At 41.2% G+C, this 19,926-nt stretch overlaps 2 protein-coding genes across 6 annotated transcripts in view; one reads left to right on the forward strand and one right to left on the reverse strand.

The window, feature by feature from the left end:
• ncln (nicalin) overlaps positions 1-19,926 on the forward strand; it is a 36,252-nt gene that overhangs the window by 1,842 nt on the left and 14,484 nt on the right. For 2 of the 5 annotated variants that reach the window (XM_022247323.2, XM_022247324.2), the window contains exons 1-2: positions 17,471-17,739; positions 19,133-19,323. In XM_022247323.2, coding sequence (XP_022103015.1) covers positions 17,574-17,739; positions 19,133-19,323 — 357 coding nt within the window. In that variant the 5' untranslated portion in view covers positions 17,471-17,573. Of the gene's footprint in view, positions 1-12,538; positions 13,333-16,325; positions 16,645-16,931; positions 17,069-17,470; positions 17,740-19,132; positions 19,324-19,926 lie in introns of those variants that run through there. The other 3 variants (XM_022247327.2, XM_022247325.2, XM_087136591.1) reach the window with 3 other exon arrangements.
• On the reverse strand, positions 61-16,283 carry LOC110985887 (uncharacterized). The gene is made up of 7 exons (XM_022247322.2): positions 16,147-16,283; positions 11,783-11,926; positions 9,860-10,706; positions 9,124-9,308; positions 8,396-8,840; positions 7,344-7,586; positions 61-6,879 (listed from the first exon to the last, which is right to left on the reverse strand). Exons 2-7 carry the CDS (start codon positions 11,852-11,854, stop codon positions 3,494-3,496), a joined length of 5,178 nt encoding a protein of 1,725 aa, XP_022103014.2. The 5' UTR covers positions 11,855-11,926; positions 16,147-16,283; the 3' UTR covers positions 61-3,493.

Below are 19,926 nucleotides of genomic sequence, written 5' to 3' on the forward strand. Positions count from 1 at the left end.
TAAAATTCCACTAAAATGGACACATTTAAGCAAGACAGACGTGAGCAAAGGGGGCCTGGCTGAGTTTCGTCTTTTATTATCTGTGACTGCATGCAACCTCAAACAATTTTTTTCGTAAATATGTGACCAGCAAAATAGCAACTTTACAAATCATATGACAGAGGAAAAGTAACCGTGAAATTTACAGCTAAATTGCCAAATACGACTTAAACATTAGTGAATTTTTCATAGCTGGCAAGCGGTGTTTTCTATTGCATGTATTTGCAAGGAGATAACAACCACAATATTTTGAAGACGGACAGTTTGTTCCATTTTACTGCCTTTGTACACTGAAACTTAACAGAGACAAATGTTCGAGAAAGGCACATCAGGTTTGCCAATTTCTGCTGTAAGATTTTTCCACTCCATGAGAAAGCTGACATTTGAGTTTACTTTAAAAATACAAGCTAGTCATTAATTCATTCGAGTAGTTTCAACCCTCAAAAATATATTTTGAGAGAATACTTTCAATTCATAACTAGAAGACTGCTAGCAACAGCATAACTGAATGTACAGATCGAAAATACATGATAGTATGAACGTCCGAATTGACCCTCAGGCTGGCAACCGCCTAACATGCTCAAGCTGCTAGAAGTAGATAGCCAGTGGAGTGGAACAACGTATTTTCCACGTGATTTACTACTTGAATAGAGATGACACTTTGTGCAGTTTCAATTAACCAACTGCAGTGAATGAAGATTTTTCTTCAAATATTTGTCTCTGTTTTCCACCTGTGAAATCAATTCTGTTAATGTGTAATATCCAAACATGATAATTTAATGATAAATTAAGTTCAATTTGCAGTAACACCATCTCCTTTGTGAGTTGTGTGTAGACTCTGTGAAGGTAGGGATTACTGTGGCACCCAAGATCATGATAACAGCTGATGCTGTTTGATGAGTGTTTGTTCATTCAACCACATCTTGCATTCATCCCAATCTCCGAGTTCCAATGCCCAATCAAACTCCCCATTACGTAATGTATCTCTCAAAGTCTAGCAGTTTCCTGGAGAAATGCAGGGCACACTTCCAAACACAACATGCACATCCACGAGACACCTTTTTTGTTTCTTTCCAAAAATGCAACTCACCGAAGAAATGCACTGTGCTTGAGCTCCTGCACACTCTACAATAAAACTCTTTTAAGATCAGAAGCAGGGAATGGAGAATGTGGCACTATATGTAAGCTGGGGCACATAGGCAGGTACAAAAACTACAGGTGCAACTACGGCTTTGCAAAAACTATGCATTTTGGACCCAGAAAAATCATACTCACATTACACTGTTTGATCTTGATGTGAAACAAAATAAGCAAGCGGAAAAGGGCAAATTTGCCTTTATAATTAAATACAATATTAACATTTCCATTGCACCCATCATGTCAACACCAACGTCATCCAACCACTATGTCACTGTATTGTATCATGCCTTCAATATAAAACCAAGCCCTTCAATAGTTCACATGTACCTACTCACCACCTTGCAACCTCAAACCTTTCCAAATATTACATCACTTGGATGCTTTATTCCATAACTTAAATATCTGCATAACAACCTCACAGCATTATGTACAAAGCATTTTAGACTATGCCAACATTTACAAGCAGCATAACAGGTGTGGGGGGGAACAGTGACAGTGGAGTTTCCAGAATGGCGTGTCTAATTTGTGTAATTGTAAATCTTTCATCATACAGTTTTTCTTCAATCCACTACCATTTTCAGAAATTGACATGTCAAAAATAAATAAACTTGCTGCCACAGTCGAGAATATCTCTTCAGAAGAGAAAGGAAAGGTCAACCCTACATGCTCAAGCAAATAACATATGTTAATTACTTTGTACAACGTGTCCATGTCAGATATACACGTACATTCCTGGATTAAACTTAATTTCATGCATACATACAAACTTTCTCTTTCACTCACCAGATATTTTAACGACGTGCATAACAGAAAATACACCTCAGCCTACTGAATGTGCTCAGCAAAACATTTGTGATGATAACATACAGCATTTGTGTAGAAGTATAAACAAAACACACGGTGATATTCACTACATTGTTTTCTAAGCAAAAACAGCACTGCTGTGATGGCAATGCAGGGCGAAAATCTCAGCTACTACTAAATGCAAGTCAGAAAAAAATGCTGAAAGAAAAACTGTCAGAAGAATAATATATACTTTATGAAATATGGTCTGCCATCTACTTATTGATATCTCATGAATGATAACCTGAAGGAAACCAACAAAACTAAAATTCAAACATATTTTTGAAATATGAATTGCTGTTTTAAATATAAATTACATGGCTTTAAAATTCAACATGATGTACATTTATTTTAATAATTTATACAAGTTTTATCCTCATAAGACAAAGCAATTGGAGATGAAATAATCATGCCTAGATGAGACAGATGCTATCTGGGATAGATTCGTTTTGTCAAAATGCAGATTTGACGCAAACATAGGCATGTTCAGCTTGAACAAACAAACCAAATTCCAACTGTCTACAGTTTTCGTTTTCAGACACCACCAGGATAACCTCTGTAAAGGTTTCTACCTTGTGAATTGAATATCCTAGCAGTATTGATTGTAAGATCTGAAACACAAGTGGTTATGTTTACATGTAGGTGATAGTGAAATATAGTGCCATTGATTTTCTAATGAACTTAAACGGAAACAAAGCCAAAATCTACTTATTTCACTTTCAGATCAAAAGAGCAAACTGATAACAAAACACAAAGACATGCAAAGATGCATGAAGTTTTATTAATATTTTTTGAAAATAAAAAAAATTATTAGTTTGTGTGACATATTTTTCATATATTCATTGCAAAGATAATCAAACAAAATTGCCAGGTAAAAATGAGACCACAACCCTCAGCACCAAAATAAAACAAGCGTTATAGTATACACCCAGTTTAATTGAAATGAGTAGTATATTTTGGTTGGGTGAAGAAAACATAAAGGCCCAAAAATCCACTAATGTTCATCTATTTCAACTTGGCCCTGTGCCATCAGTAAGGACTGTAAGAACATTTTCAAAAACCCCCAAGAACTTGTATCTTTATGTTTAGGCAAATGATTCTACATGATTTTGACCCGATCCTTGGTTTCAATGCTTCAAACTTCGATCTTTATATACAATTTTTTAACACAGGAGAAACTTCACTGATGGTTGGGTTCATATTCGTTTAAATGAAAAAATAAAAATGCACACTAAATTTCAAACCATATTATGCCATCGGTTCAGTTCAGCAGAGGGGCTTTTGGGGAGGCATTTCGTTTCAACACAGCTCACACTGCAGATCTTTACTTAAAACCCATTTCTGCTGAGCTGCAGATAATTTCACAAAGACAACTTCGAAATCTTGCACGGATGTTTCACAGAAACCCAAATTATTTCGAAAAGGTTAAAATAATAAATAAATGAGTGATCAAAGCTTTCGTTCAATGTTCTTAGGGTCTTCTGAGGAACCAATTTGTATGGTCTTCCATATCATGTCTCCTCAACTCCTCTCTAAGCATGTATCTCTCTTTGATCCATTCATACATATCCCAAACAGTCACCCCTGTACGCCCGTTGATGCGCCCCTGTACCCAGTGAAGATACCAGTTGGGGGTGTCCCTGTGATCGTTATCACCCAGCCAGTGCTGAGACCTACGCTGCTCTGCCCTAGTCTTGGCTCGTTGAAGGTACCAGTCATCATCATCATTGTTACTATGGAAACCCCTCCCTGCATACTTCCGCTTCTCGGAGTTCCCTGAAGAAGACTGGGATTGCGAGTTCGAGATCCGATCTTGCTGCTGGGGGAGGGTTTTCAGGTCGATGATGACTGTTGAGTTTTCGAGTTCTTCAGGATCACTCAACCTAGCTGAATCTTCCTGCTGATGTACACGTACATCATGATTTTGATTAGTCTCCTTGGGTTTGTGATGTTGTGATTTCAGTGATTTGTCCTTTTTTCGTTGTCGTTTCAATGCTCTCTCTTCCATATCTTGCATCATATCACCAAACTCATCCTTCAGCTCATCTAGGTCTTCATCATCAGAGTCTGTCTCACTGAGAAACTCGCCGAGCTCCTCTAAGAACTCTCTGAGTTCTCGGACATCATTCTTAAGATTGCGTTCCTTCAGCCATTCCTGGTAGTCAAGGAGCTCTGAGTAGAGCCTGGCTGCATCACGGCGTTGACTTAACATGCATTTTTCATTTCCTTTGCAGTGCATATCAACACAATCAAAGAGTTCCTCCCAGTTTGATATGGAGGCACTCTCCTCTGCTTTGGACTCCAAACCTCTTGGTTTGGGTGGACAACTGCTAGTGTATGCTTTGAAGTGTTCTCCCAAAGCCATATCATCATCCTTTGGAATTTCTTGTCCACGACCACCAGATTTTTGCTGGTTTCTTGTATACCTGGGCTTCAAATGCTGTTTGGCAGGTACAAGATCCTCTCGCTCTTCCCCGGGAGGAGGCTCAACTTCGTGAGACGCCTGTTGGTTCTGGGATCTTGGATCACTTGATGTCACAAAGCTATGATGGTCTTGCTTGAGCAGATGGTCTCGTTTGTGGTGGGTCGCATCCTGATTAAGGATTCGCTCAGGTTGTTGAGAAGTACTAGATTGGCTTTTTGTGGTGTCAGATTTATCAAGTGGTGGTTGGTGCTGATGCTGCCTTCTTGAAGGCAAAGAATATTGCTCACTGTGATGTGCCTGGCCTCTTTTGCCTGATTTATTATGGTGTTCATGATATTTTTTATGCTTTTGATGTTTGCGGTGCCTATTATGCTCTTCACTGGGATCTTCCTTTTTATTTTCTGACTGAAGTTTTTTCCATTTTTTCTTTTTTGCATGACCGTTGTGCTTATTAAATTTCTTTTGGTCTTTTTCCTTCCCTCTTTGAGCGTGACGATGCCCGTCTGAATGACAGTGGTGTTTTCTCTTTCCACAGCGTTTTCTGTTGTGTAACCCTTTAATCTTTTCCTTAACTGACCTAACTGTTGACCCAACTTTTTCACCAAATTTCTGGGCACCATCTTTCAGTTTCTCAGCAAGACTTGATTCAGAGATGTCTTCCATTACTTGAGCCGAGGTATTCTTGACTTTACCCCATGCCGCCTTCACTTGCTCTCGGAGCCCAGAGATGGAGAGGTTTTGCTTTGAGGTCAGATTTGTGGAGTAATTGCGAACGGTTTCCCATGCTCCTCTAAGTGTCTCTCCTAAACCACTTTGGGTGTCTTCGCTAGACTCGGTTTCCGAAACATCATCAGGCTGACTCTCTGTGGTCTTTGTTGATTCTGAAGTTTTGTTCAAAACGGTTTCGGTTACAAGGGATGAATAATTTTTCACAGTTCCCCAAGCCTGTTCTACCATATTGGCAAAATTCGACATTGAGAGATTCTGTTCAGCGATGATCTCAGCAGAGATATTCTCAACAGAATGCACAGTATTAGCCAAATGCTCCCCCAAGAAAGACAGAACCTTTTTGTTGTAATCTACAATGTCAGAGGTGACGTTCTTGACCTTTGTCCAGGCACTGCTAGCTTTCTCACCCACATTTTCAGCAGTGATGTTATTCTCCTCCATCAACCTTGAAGATTGATTTTTCAGGTATCCAGTTGCCGATTCAATCTCCTTCCCTAGGTGAGCCATGAACAATTTAGAGTTATTCAGGAATGCTTGTGCCTCCTCTGAATTGGGCAAAGCCTTCAAAGCAGCCAATTCTCTCAAAACAGCTTCTGACCACAAAACTGATTCTTCCTGTGTCTGATTGAGAAAGTAAAGGATGGCCTTCCCATGATCTGTTTCAAGCCAACCAGCCCAGAGACTCTCAAGTGTCCCTCCAATTCCAGCCAAAGGGTCCTCGTCTTTCTCTGGAGCGTCCAGATCCTCTTGATCTTTCCCCAACTCCTGGTCCATCTTGTTACTCTCATCATCAGAGTTCTCTTCTTTCTTGGACTCCTCGTACATTTCCTGCCAGTGCCGGGCTGTCTTCATCACCTCATCCAATTTTTCTTCCATCACCTCTATCTTCGACTGCAGGACTTCAAAGTCGGTGCGATACCTGTATTTCTTATCAGGGATTTCAGATTCCACATCAGACTCTCCTTTACCTGATAGATCACCCTCTTCAGCTCCCTGATGCTGGTCTTTTATTGCCTCTCCCTCATTCAAATCAACTGAAGCATCACTCCTTACACCAACTCCTTCATCTTTTACCTCTCCATCATCAACCAAGTCCATCTTCTCAGACGTAATCATCTCTAATTCATCCAGGACCACAGAGGCATCTTGGAATACCATCTCAGGCTCTTCATCAGTGTTTACACTTTGGTCTGTCAGGGTCTTCTCTTCCACGACTTTTTTATCCAAACCCAATCCACCATTTTTGTCTGTCCCATCCTGGTTTTCTGTAATGCCTTCTTTCAAGGATTCCTTGCTTTCTTCCGTGCTGCCCTCTGATGAGTGACATGGAAGACTTGGCTGAGCTTCCTTCACATTTTCATCAGCTGGATCACTGCTGCTCACTCCAGACTCTTCCAGAATACCAATCCCACTTTCTGTATTTCCTTTGACTCCAGAATCGACTCTGTTTGGGTCCAGCTTAGCAGCACCTACCTTTTGTTCAAGGAGACGGCTCTCATCCAACCCTTCCTCCAGCATCTTGGAGTTGAGCCCTTCCAGTAACTTGACGGCCTGCAGTGCTGGCGACGACCTCTCAGTGGTGATTCTACTATCGATGCCTGAGCTACGATCTAGACAGGTAACCAGGTCATCCTGGAGCTCTCGTAGTCGCTGCACCTGGCCAGTATTGATGGAGTGCTGATGTGCCATCTCCTGGGTAGAACCTACAAGGTTTTTTGTAAACATAAGAGCAAACACGCCCACTGATATCATTAACATGAATTGACAAAGCTCAGATTTGTCTGCGGTCACTTTGTTTTCTTCATTACTTCAATGTTTCCTTGTTTATTTAATATTCATTCAATGCCTTCTTTCATTTATCTTCAGGTAATAGCCACTCACAAACAGTTTCACCCGAGCCACGAGAAAATGCAAAACAAATTTCTCAAAAGTGGAATTAATCTTACAAAAAACCAGCGTTTTGTCAGATTATACAAATCTTGTTGTGACATCAAGTGACAACTGTATGGGGTGAATTGTAACAAACCTTATCAGCAATCGCTCATATAAACTCCCTTTAAACTTGATTTTGTTTTCAATACTAAGTTCAACAATTTTTACACGATATGAGCTGGAACAAACAAAAGTACCACTTGACATGAAAGCACCTCATCAGTAAATAGCCTACCAATATAATGTCCGATGCCAAGAGCCAAGCCAGCCAGTAGCACCATAGCAACCAGCCAGTCCAGCCTCGTGTTCAATCCATCATCCCTTCGATGTCTGTACTGCTTCACTCCTGACTTCTGGCTCTGGATCATCATGTTGGCTGGCAGACAGTCCTCAGAGATGTCTGTGAAGTTGGACACACTATCCAGCGTGTCGTCAAAGTCACTATGACGCTGGTTGACAGAGCGGGACAAGGACGGTCCTGCAGAAAGATCAAAAACACAAAGCCAGCCGTTAACAAAAGGCTAGGATTTCATGCACAGCTGGATGTAATGTAAGGTGATGTTAAGTAGTCCAAACAAATCCAATCATAAGTCCTTTCATTTATCAATATCACAGTTGAGATCTCTTAAGCCCAAGATGCCAAAAGACCATCACAAGACCAACACAAATCCTCCAGTTGAAATTCTAGGTATGTGTTCTTCACACGAAATGCAACAAAAGCATTCCTCTGTCACTGTTCACATTGTTACTTGCGACTGGTCTTGGGTCTGGTCCTGTAGGCTTGTTTGTCTAGTGATGGCCTCTACTTAATTAAAGGAATGCACTTCTCACAGAGCATTGGACTTTTCTTTGACTCGACTTGAGACAACACCTGAGTGCAGAAAGCCACATCTAAGTACATCTTGAAAATAGTTTCAGATACATGTACCCGCTGCTATATCTGACTCGGACCGGCCAGCTGACCCTGGTAAGCTCAGTGGTTGAGTGGTCAAGACGTCAGCACTAGTAAGCAAGAGGTCGTGGGTTGGAGTCCCACCCGAGCATGCTTGTGAATTTTTTTGCATGCTTTTGGACAAGCACTGAGTATACAGTGTTTATGAATATATACGTTGGGTAAGGGCAAAACCCGTAATATAAATTAACATCTCTCCAATGCAAAGTACATCATGAAAATTACAGAAGTAGAAAGTTTCCTAGGCATGGCTGAATTCCATTCAACCAGGTAAGACAAAAATCCCTCAAGTTTAGCCAAAACCTTTTTCAACCTATTCCTTCTTTCCCACTTACCATGCCGCTGTCTTGCGTTAACAAAGCCCGACAGATCAGAGCTACTGGATGAAACAACTGACACCTCATCATCATCCTGACGCCTTGGTCTCCGTACAAGCTCAAAACCCTCATCACTTGAGCTGTTACTGTGCTGACGGGGCAAGCCAAACCTACTCAGTGGCTGGAGTCGGAGTCCAGCTGAGTCTGCTGAACTGCTTTGATGGCAAAGACCAATCCTCCCAGCTGCACTCTGGTCAGAAGGGAAAGGCTGGATGCCAGACCAGGGATGGATGTGTGAAGCAGGTGAACTGGAGGGAACAAGTGTATCAGGAGTAACGGGAAGTGATGGGCCTGATGACTGAGAAGAAATGTGCACTCCTTCTGGATCAAGTAACTGTGCCCCAACAAAGTTCCGTGGTTGACTGGATGGTCTCAACAAGATGTTTGAGAGTGGTTCATCTTGCTGAAAAAAAGAATAGATGTTATGGAAAGTTTATCATAAAAACAGTTTTTTTTACTTGGGACATTGTTCAGACAGTTAATAACTACCAATAGTCATCTAATGCAGAAAAACAAACGTACATAAATGTGTCTTTTACCATCTGTACTTTCAGTGAACCATGCAATTCCTCTGACAGCCATCCAAATACATGTATGCTTACATTGCTTACTTTCCATGTCGAAGATGAAACACTGAAAAAAACCTAGCAAAAAATCACTAAACTTTAAGAATAAGACTGGCTCACCAATGCCTCTGTCGGTCTGGCCCCTGCCACATCCATCTTGTTCTCTTCTGCTGAATCTACAGTGTGGCTATCCATCTCTTCAACTCTTGGGATCATTTCGGGATCGATGCGCTCAAACTCAGAAGTGTCAGACTCTTCACTCACGGAACTCAGGTGTAATTCATTACCATGGTGAGGCAACATTTCTGTAAAGACAGAAACCAGACTTGAGGTGAGAGCAAAATAACCAATCATGGCTGAAAAATCTGCTTTTGACAAAGCTCAAATATGTCAGTCAGCATTTAAAATTCAGCCACTCACCAAAAATGCTGTTTGTAAAGAAAGATTTGTACATTGCTTGTACATATTCTCACCACAACACAATATTTCTCACAAAGTCGTGACATTGTGAACATGTGTACAAACACAAAGGGAACCCATCCACTGCCAGAGCCTCTGGCTAAGCTTCAGAGTATACACATAACATGCCAGCTGCCTGATTATGCTCACACTGCAGTAACACATCCTAAAACCTAACTGGATAATTTACCACACATGCTTAAATGCATGAGTTCACTCACATCCTCCGTCAAACATACATGTAATTGAACATTAACCCTAACACTCCTCAGTCCTCCAACAGGTGAAGGATTGAGGAGTGTTAGGGTTAAGATGTTCTACTGATGAGGACGTTGTGTGCACATTTCACAGTCAAACATAACCACAAACATTCAATATCAAACAAATAAAAGTGTACCTGTTTCAGGAAGGACAGCTGCCATAGATAGCATTGTAGGTTCATGTACTGCCTGCATCTTTTGATCATCTTGGGCCGTCTCCCTCACTCCTTCAAGCGTCTCCTCACAGTCCTTAATCACTGCTCTGTCTTCAACAAATTGACCCTCTTGTGATGGCATGGACAGAACCTCAATGCTGTCCACTGAGATGTTATCGGCTCCCCCAGCTTCTTGATTCTCTGGAACATCAGGCTCCTCATCATCAGCCCCATCAAGATTCTGTGACACCTGGAAGTTAGCCGGGCTTCCCCTGTGGCTACTCAACCTTTGCCCTTCAAGCTGGTCCCCCACATTGGTAAGACCATTCAAGTAAGAGGCAAGGAGAGGAGACTGGGAGCCAGTCAAGGCTGATGCACATGAGGAGAGTGAGTTCTCCAGATGTGATGATTGCTTGTTGGCTGCAGCTGGTAAATTCAGTTCTGACAAGGGTGTCTTATCCTCATCTTCTCCACAAGACATCATCTTGGTTTCAGGAGAACTGTTGCCATGGTTGCGACGTCTTGCTGCTCCATCACCATGAAAGATTCCTGCATCTTTAGGGTTCTCTAAAGAACTTGGCGGCTCTGTTAAAGTAACAACACTGTCACCATGGAAGACGGGATTCTGAGAGTCTTCCTCAGGGCTTCCGCTTGCTTCGCCATGGGCTCTGAAGTTAGCAGGCAGGCTGGTTGAGAAGGTCAAAAGTGTTGTCAAGGTGCCAGGAGGAATATTGATGACACTGCTGCTGCGACTGACATGGTGATACCGCACGCTGTCCTCTCCAAGATCTACAAAGTCTGAAGAGGAACCTGAAGAATCCTCAGAATCCTAGAAGAAAAATATTTATAAGTACATGTATGTTGGGGGACAAAAAGACAAGATGAAGAACACCAAATTTGGGGGTTCCAGAAAAATGGCTGTACAATAAGATCCTTCCACTGGATAAACTAGACAACTAGATGTGGAATCTTTGATAAATTGTAGTATAGAGACTGGTAGCCAACATCACACTCAGTTTACTTCATATCATTAGGAACCCACGGAGGCTAAAAAATCTCAGAGAGAGGGTATTTCCAAACAAAAATACATGTAAAAGGACAAGGGACCTGCCAATCTTGGCCATGTGGACATTTGGAGGGTACACGTACATGTACATGTAAGGAAACATGCAATGGACATTGAGTTCAACTTATTTCACTGCATGTGTTCCAGTGAACACAAACAAGATCTAAATTCTTGTTTTCATTTGAAGTGAAGTAACAGCGGTAATTTTTCAGTTCTCATATATTTTCATCAGTGCATGTATGAGGGCGCTGTTTTGATGTCATACAAGGCACTCCTTGTCATATGTATGAAGTACAAAAATTAACCCCTCAATGTTTTCTAAGAAATATTGGCCCCTACCATGGTCCAAAGCAAGCTGTTCAACCTAAATACAGACTATGAAGTGGGAAACTCTGCAAGAACATGTAGCAAAGTGTGATAAATATATTGTACACGAAACTATTAGCCTATTTGACTTACATATACATGTACATGTACATGGAGGGCATAATAGAAGGGTGCTTCAAATAGCCCCCTTGTACTACGGTCACCATACTTCTGAAAGGAGGATGGAGACACTTCTGTTCTGCCTTGAATGACATCATGCTTTGGCTCATGAATATGGACATTTAATCAGCATAAAATCCAAAATGTTGAATTTTTCCCCTTTCAATGCTTCAAAGGCAGTGGGGCTTCATCACATGTTAACAAAACTGTGCTTCATGAACATGTATTCAAGTCACACAAATCCACTAACATGGTTCCTTTAATCTCATAAAGTAAGCTTGACAGAACAAAAACAACTCCAGACCATGAAAGTGGTTGACTTAATGAATCGTTAAACTGGATTATTGAATTACCTCAGTCCGTCCATGTTTGTCAACAAGTGTCCATCCCCTTGGAGGCCTTTCCCCATTACTTTCGGAGGACATGATTCATGCAGGACCTATCGTACCACAGAACCACCGGTGGAAACTGATGTCTCTCAGTGACGACACTGTCAGCTGGAAAAGGTGTAAACTTCATCACAATCATCACACTGTTGAGCTTGTCTTGCCAACTTTCATCACTTTGAAAATGCACAGCTTTTTCAACAATCAACGAAACTTTGGTAAATACATGTATGCAAATTACACATGTATAAACCCTAAAAATTTAAAAGCCAAACTGTTCATCATTTTGGCAATGGCACTTATAATTTAGCATTCCTGTGCAAATGTTCACATCTGTGTTTCCTCTGGAAGGGGTAGTTTTGCCTTCTTTCTTTCCCATTCAATTCCACCCTCCATTTCCCAACAATGCAATGTCATCATAGCCCAGAGCTACTGAATTAAAGCCTCTTCATGACATCCTACAATCTTTGTAAAGGTCAGGTTGAGTCAGAAAATACTTATGTAAAATAGGCAACCCAAACTCTGTGCCTGTTCTCTGTGGGAGTTATGTACAGTGAATGTACATGTACATGAATACATGTACAACAGTATTCAAACAGTCACAGTGAACACATCATGTCACGGATCCAACAAGATGACTCACTTGCTAAATATGCTACAGTACATGTACATGTACTTACATTAATATTATATCTTTGATTTTGTTTATTATTTACTGTACAGGTGTTCATCCAACAGCACATGCAGCGCCAATTACAAGATGAAGTTACCATACAGATAAGAAGACCATGAAGAAATGTTCAGTTTTAGAGGTGGGAGGAAAACCCAGACTGAATATCCCAGGGAAACCCACAGAATCAGGCAAGGACTGAAAACCCAATCCACATGCTGACATAGGCAAGATTCCAACACAAATTACAGAGGTGGAAGGCGAGGAAAGAGTCACTACACCAAACCTGGCTCCCCCCTGTCCAACCTAAAACAGAGTGCTGGGAAGGGTTAATCTTTGTCGGAACACTCTGTGGAGGAATTAGCACAGGCAACGCAAAGCACTGTGGGTAACTGATTGCCTAACTACATGTACAGTGAATGCACAATCATTAAGCATGATCCACATGCAACTGTTTGTGAAGATTTGCATGCGCCTTAACTCATGGCTAACAATAGGTAATCCTTCTTCAGCTTATAAATGTGGAATTACCGGTATCAAGATGCCACACATTTCACTTGAAAAGACCATGTTAACAGAAGTCCGTTGCAAGTGCTCAGCGAGTCCGACACCAAACACAGCAACCAGTGCATGAATGCAGCATTTTTCCCCCACCAAAAAGTCATCTCTGATTGCTGCATGTGGTGCAGATAGTTCAAATAAACGTATATGCAGTGATGACTTAAGAATGCTTCAAACATTATGCCTCCAAAAGAAATTGGCCCAACAACCCAGAGCCCTCTTGAAGACAGCAAGGACAAGTAACAGCAGTTGCAACAAGACAAACAGAGAGTTTCTGAAATCAGAGGTGAGTAGATATTGGAATTAATTTTCCCTTTTGTTGACATTGTTTTAATAATCCTCCCGGCGTACATGAAGTTGAGTAACTGGCGTATCCTTGCCTTGAACATTACGGTTGGACTTATTCAATATAATCCAAGAAAGAAGTTGTGCCCACCCCTAAATGAACAATCTGACAACTGTACAAGACAAGAGTGCAAAAGAACATTGCATTTTGACAGGACTTTTTCCTGATGTATCATCTCAGTAAATATCAGTGTTGTATTTTTTCAGGCAAACTTCTCAACAAATTTACAATCCAGTTGAATTGCTTGTAAACAATATCAACCAGTATGTTAATGTTCTAGTTCACACAGGGACTGTGTATTACTTCAGCGCCATGGCATCAAAATCAGTTTGATATGGCTCCCGATAGTGGTATCTCAAATGCAAATATAACTAACCAGATTTGATTCAGGCAAAATATTTTCAACAGGGCAACACATGAAGATTACAATTTTTATTAAAATGTGGCTTCACAATTGCATAAAACAAACAGTGACATCTGTGACCCCATATAGTCACCGGGTCACAAATTTTGCCACCTATTGTCAAGTTTGACTGGTTTACATACATGTAGAAAGTGACAAAATAAGGGACCTGATGACTATACGGTCAAGGACGTTAGGCATACAATCAAACTTCTACCCCTTCATTTCACTTTGGAAGTGAAGAAGTGAATTCATCACATGTATGTACAATATAAATTTGCAGCCCTTCCACTTCCAATGGCACTCGTGATGCAGATCTAAAAAAAACATGTCCACATACATGTGCATACGGGCATTACACCCAGCCAGAAATGAGACCGAAGAAGACAGACCTGTGTGTGTAGCAGTGCTACATGCTACACAGAATGTTTAGTCAAGTGATATGCAATAGGATATAGGCACAGCCGATCGAATGGTCTAAGAACCAGACCTTCAAATGCACACTAATGCTACTCAGTGCAAGACGAAGGCGCAAGAAAAGGAAGGGACTGCGGCGTGTAGCAAAAAAGTGCTGCACCATTGACTTGTGCACAAACCCAGTGCTACACAGTAATACACGGAAAAATGAAAAAGGAAAGGGCCGCGGCGTGTAGCAAAAAAAGTGCTGCACCATTGACTTGTGCACAAACCCAGTGCTACACAGTAATACACGGAAAAATGAAAAAGGAAAGGGCCGCGGCGTGTAGCAAAAAAGTGCTACACCATTGACTTGTGCACAAACCCAGTGCTACACAGTGCTACACGTGAGTCAGACATGTCAGAGGAAAACGTGCAATAAAGTTTCGCGGGAGTTCTGTTCTGTTCTACGCGTACGCGGATAAGTGATGCTTTCACAGCGTACCTGTGAACTTCTGCTTGTCAATGCGCATGCTCAGTTCTGCAGCAGTGTAGCGGTGCTACAAGGAAGACCGTGTGGATTCGGCCGTCTCATTTCTGGCTGCATATGGGCATAGTGACCTTTCCCTACTGATACAGCAAGATTTGTCCAAATTTAACGTTAAATATCTGAAGTTGGCAACTACGAATTTTAAATCCCATTGGTACAAACATGTTCTAGAACGTTTAGTTTATGTCTGTAGTCAAGTTTTTGCACAGCCAATCAAATTTTTGCAAATCAAATTTTTTTGGTTAGCGTTCCATATGCTGCAGTGCATAAAAAAAATCACCCTGTAACATGGAAACACCTATATAATCCATCGCAGGCTGCTAGGACAAGCCTTGTGATTGGTCCGATTGCGCGAGACTTTTGACATAATAGACTGTCCAACTTTGGTAATACTCCACACTGACATACCAGACTCAAGACAATGTAAACAATTTTGTTTAAGGAAAATTTGTTAATATTGAATATATTTCTAATCCAGACTATGATGAACGTACCAGCATATGCCACTGCTAGATGAAAGATGCTTGAATTAGCAACTCAGTCGAGGAATCAGGCCCTAAACACATTCAAACATAATCATCTAACTTGTCCAACTATGATCATTCGTGATAATCTTCATGTATGTCAGTGTGATGAATATAACAACTGTTACACCCCAACTACAACGTCAGTCCCAACTATGGTTGGGACTGTCCCAACTAGAGTGCTATAGTTGGGCCGGGCAAATACAGCACAAAGGTCCGGTGTGCATGTGCCCAGCATGTGCCAAAGTTACAATGTACATTGTTTAATAATGTTATGTCATATGAAGTACCATATTTTAGATGAATTCTGGCGATCCACTATAGTGCGCCTCCAAGAGTTTGTAGCACATTGGGCAATCACAACACGCGAAATCTGTCGACCCTTTCCAAATGTGCATTAGGTTGACAGATTTTGCGCATTGTGATCATGTTGATTGGCCAACGCACTGCAAAGAGTTGAACTATTGTGAAACGCCCGTATTGTCATAATTGTGTCAAGTGTGAGATGCATGAACTTGGTGACAAGGATAAGGTTGACAAATTTTCGACAGACATTGGTTAACAATAGTTAGGCCAGCCCAACTGCAGCACCATAGTTGGGACAATACCATGATGTAGGCCACACCGTACATTGGAACATGGAGGATTGAAACGAACAGGAAGAAGGGACAGTCGCAGTGAAAAGTTACATGCACGTACATGTACATGTACGTTACAACTTGTACTAAACAAGGAGACAGGTAGACAAATATGCGTCGGAAAATGTATCCAATCAAGATAGAGTATGAGCCACTGGTTTCCCCTGTGAGAAATAAAAATGAAATACTATCATCTAACATCACAAACAATCCTCACTAGGCATGAAAGAAAGTAAAACTTACAGCTCCAAACTCCTCCGCAACTCTGAGAAAATTGGACTGGCTGTGTTGATAAATAATGTCTGTGACCTTTGTGATTTGACGTCATAGGTCGCCCCAGAAGTACGGAGCACGTGTACACACCTGACCAATCACAACCGTCATATCTGTCCAATAGGAAAACAACCCGTCTGATTTCCAAAAGGCCAAAGGACGTTTCTTACGTTTTTTTACGTTTCTTACATCAGGACCCTATATAATTTTATTTGGAAGGCTTACGAACTCTGATGATGTCATTATCAGCTAACCTGGAATGGAAAATTAACCCATTCTTTAGGATGACATGTTATGCTCCGAGATTTCATCATACAGAGGGAATTCACCCATTACCTCATCACTGAAGCTCGTCGTGTGCGCGCATGTACTGTACAGCGTTTAAAACTCGGGAATACGGGCAGGAATTTTTTTAACTCAAAGAGGCAGACAGACTGACGAATTTCTTCATCTACGGCCTTTGTGGGGGTGAGCTGATTTATGTATTTTTTTTTAAATCAATTTGAAGGAGGAAAACCCCTCCCCGATCACTTTTCTGTCATTATTAACATACAAGCAACTTGTTATGGGCCAGACAAAAACAAAACAAAGACGAACCAACAGACTGCATGAGATGTAACAAAAGTAGAATTACCAAACACTAGAAACGTTTAGAATAACAGTAGGATGATTAGAATGATAAAAATAGAAGGAGCTATAACCAAAGACAAGTCTCTGACCACACTCATTGTACATGTACATGTATGTAGTTTTCAATGCTCTCAGAACCAGGGCAGCTTTTAGACTACCCCCCCCCTGTGAAGTACGCCAGGCCGCCACACAATGTTTCCTAGCCTCGACTCCGACCCGAACGTACGCACACGCCTTCCACGCTTGTGATAAGATCTTTATGGTGAGTTGACAGGTGCTATATTCTGCCCAGTTACGATTTCTGATACTTTTGGTTCCATTATTCCACCATCCTGCAGTATTTTGGAGGATCTCAATCACACATTGGCTACCCTTCCGTCAATTACAAGTCAGCTGTTTATATCATGTAGTCACAATCCTATCCATTCCAGGCGACGAAAGAATTAAAATAAAATCCTTGCTAATTGTTAAAAAGAGTGACATTCTGCTACCCCATAAAATAAACCCCGCCCACCCAGGGGTACGATACCAGCACTTATGCACTTACGTTATCACACAATGCACTATGCATAAATGCATATGCTTGGGTACATAAATGCCATGTGCAAAATGTCGCTGGTGCTCGTTTCCGAAAGAACACGATTTCTTCGATCCTCCCATATCGGCATGGTACCAGTGACAATTTACGTACAAGGAGACTTACACGTTAGGCCCACGGGATCTGCAAGTTTGACGAAACCGAATCATTTCCCATTCTTGTAGCCAAAATGTGGGTGGAAGAATTCGGAGAGGTGCTGGATATGTTTAAGGGGAGCTGGCCTCTGACTTGGTTGTTTCTAGTACCGGTTTTGATCATGATATCGCCCGTTCAAGCAGCTCATGAATTCAGCGCCTATCGCATGCAGCAGTTCGATCTGCACGGAACACAATTTGGTAGGCATTGATGAGATATCTATTTACGACACCTTGTAATGTAACGCATCCATTCAGTTATTATGGTAAATATCCTGCATGATGTACCTCCATGTTGTGACTGATATTCTCCTCAATGAATCCATTTAAATATTAAGCTTCATTTTATACAACTTTGTCGTGAACATCCTTTCTTCATTTTTTTCAACATTTATTGCAGCAATTAATTATGGTGGCTAAACTAACATGACTAAAGTCTGCTTAGGCCTATACAATTAGAAACCAACATAAAACAATTAGGGTATAAAACATGAAAGTTAGGCGAAAAAAAATAAAATGGTCCAAGTGCGGATTTGAACTCACACACCAGTGGTTCCAAGCCTTCCACCTTGACCACTCGGCCACAAGCATTCAGCGCAAGGTATTTGAAAAATATAATAACCGTAGTGATGATCAGCTACGTCATCACGCTTGCACAGTTCAACGCTGTAACGATAAAAAATGAGAAATGCGTTACGACTGCCTTAACGATAGCCACTTCATATGAATAATTTTGCCATGTTTGACATGGTTTGAGAGACCCGAACTGTCATAAATGTAGCATTGGAAAACCTTTTGTTGGAATTAGCAGACAATTCTTGGGCCGCCCTACTTCTTGAACTGTAAGTAGCCTTAGATACTGCTCCGTAGACCTTACTGCACTCTTCCTTTTTGATGGTTCCACACGCCATGGCATTTTGAAAGCTGCCCAGTTGGAGTGCCAGATGAAATCTCCATTTGCACTTGCTTAAGCAAATCTTCCCCTAAAGACCTAATAGCTAACCTACATGGAACTACCAAGCATGATTGTATTTTGTAGCATTTAACCTACATGTATATTATTTGCAAAAAATTAGTTTTTTTCTACCGTCCTTACCTTTCGTCCCTTGATGATCCGCACACTGCTCTGTGGCTGTACGTCATGTGACAAAAACAGGCAAAGCGTATTCATGTAACGAATGTTTGTTGCTTTGGATACCAGTCCCCATAATTCCGACTACTGCTAAGATTATGTATAGAGACGTCTTGGAAATCTGTGATCAGGGAACCACACTACTCACATATCGGCTTGACCAATTTGCTATAGATTAATTCCCAAATGGCATGGAAAACAGAAACTTTATAAGTCTCACAACTTCACAATCGTATCTTCGCAAAATATTCTCACTCCCTGAAGTACATATTTCTCAAACATTTGAAACATGGGTACTTGACAACGCAGCGTGTATCGTGCGCCCTGACTTTGCCAACCCCCCCCTTGCAAAATGGACATACAGCACTATACTCAATACAAGTCATATCATCTTTCCCCGGTTTGGACAATGCTTAGTTTGCACTCGTACATCATACATGCCGTATTTATCATTTTCTGTAGGTTGCCGTAATGCCCTGGTCAACATGGAAGCACGCCCTATTAACACACCTGTGTTGACAAGACGATGCATCATTACCAGACTGGCTGATCTGACGGCAATCGGGTACCGAGAAATGATGGAGCAGTCGGCAGGTGGTTTGCTAATTCTGCTGCCCAAGGATCTCAGTACCTTGCCACAGGATGTGCTCAAGGTTGGAAGATGTTTTCATGAAGTATGGTCTCTTTGTAGAAGCCAAACCATGCTAGACAGAAGCTTGCACAGTTGGTTTAGCTATCATTGATTACTTACCACTAACATGTAAAAATGCATTTTAATTTGGCCGGTTTTCATTTCCTCCAATTTTTTCAAAACTCTAAAAAAAGTGGCTGGAAGTCTAACTTATAAGCACAGTTTCAGAATGATTGCTTATTTAGAAACTGTCTACAGTCGACTCTCATAAATACGAGGGCCTTGGGACTTTCTAAATTAGCTCGTATTATCCGGACCTCGTCTTATGCAAAAACTGCCGTCCTGCTCGACGTATGTATCACCAATCGACCATAGGTAAAGTGTGCATGTGTACAAGTATGCATAACCTTTTTGTATCGTTTGTTACTTGATTTTGATTTTGAAAAGTTTGTTTATAAAAGGGAGATACAGTTTAATGAGTAAAGACTTGAAATAAAGAATAATTACAAAATGTAAGAATGGAGGAAGTGGAATTTCCACCAGTCGTGTCAATTTGGAGCGACGCGTCCTGGGCCCCTCAGGCCGTGATGAGATCCACTTGCATGCACGTAAAGTAAGCACATTA

This window comes from Acanthaster planci, linkage group LG05 (genome assembly GCF_054643075.1).
Source record: "Acanthaster planci isolate LZ-2023a linkage group LG05, COTS_SCS, whole genome shotgun sequence".
Classification (NCBI taxonomy): Eukaryota; Metazoa; Echinodermata; class Asteroidea; order Valvatida; family Acanthasteridae; genus Acanthaster; species Acanthaster planci.

Coding starts and splice junctions, on each gene's coding strand:
- LOC110985887 (XM_022247322.2), bottom strand. CDS start 11,854: ATGTCCTCCGAAAGTAATGGGGAAAGGCCTCCAAGGGGATGGACACTT. Junction 9,309..9,859: donor AGCTGTCCTTCCTGAAACAG/GTACACTTTTAT, acceptor CTGTCTTTACAG/AAATGTTGCCTCACCATGGT. Junction 7,587..8,395: donor TAACGCAAGACAGCGGCATG/GTAAGTGGGAAA, acceptor ATCTTTCTGCAG/GACCGTCCTTGTCCCGCTCT.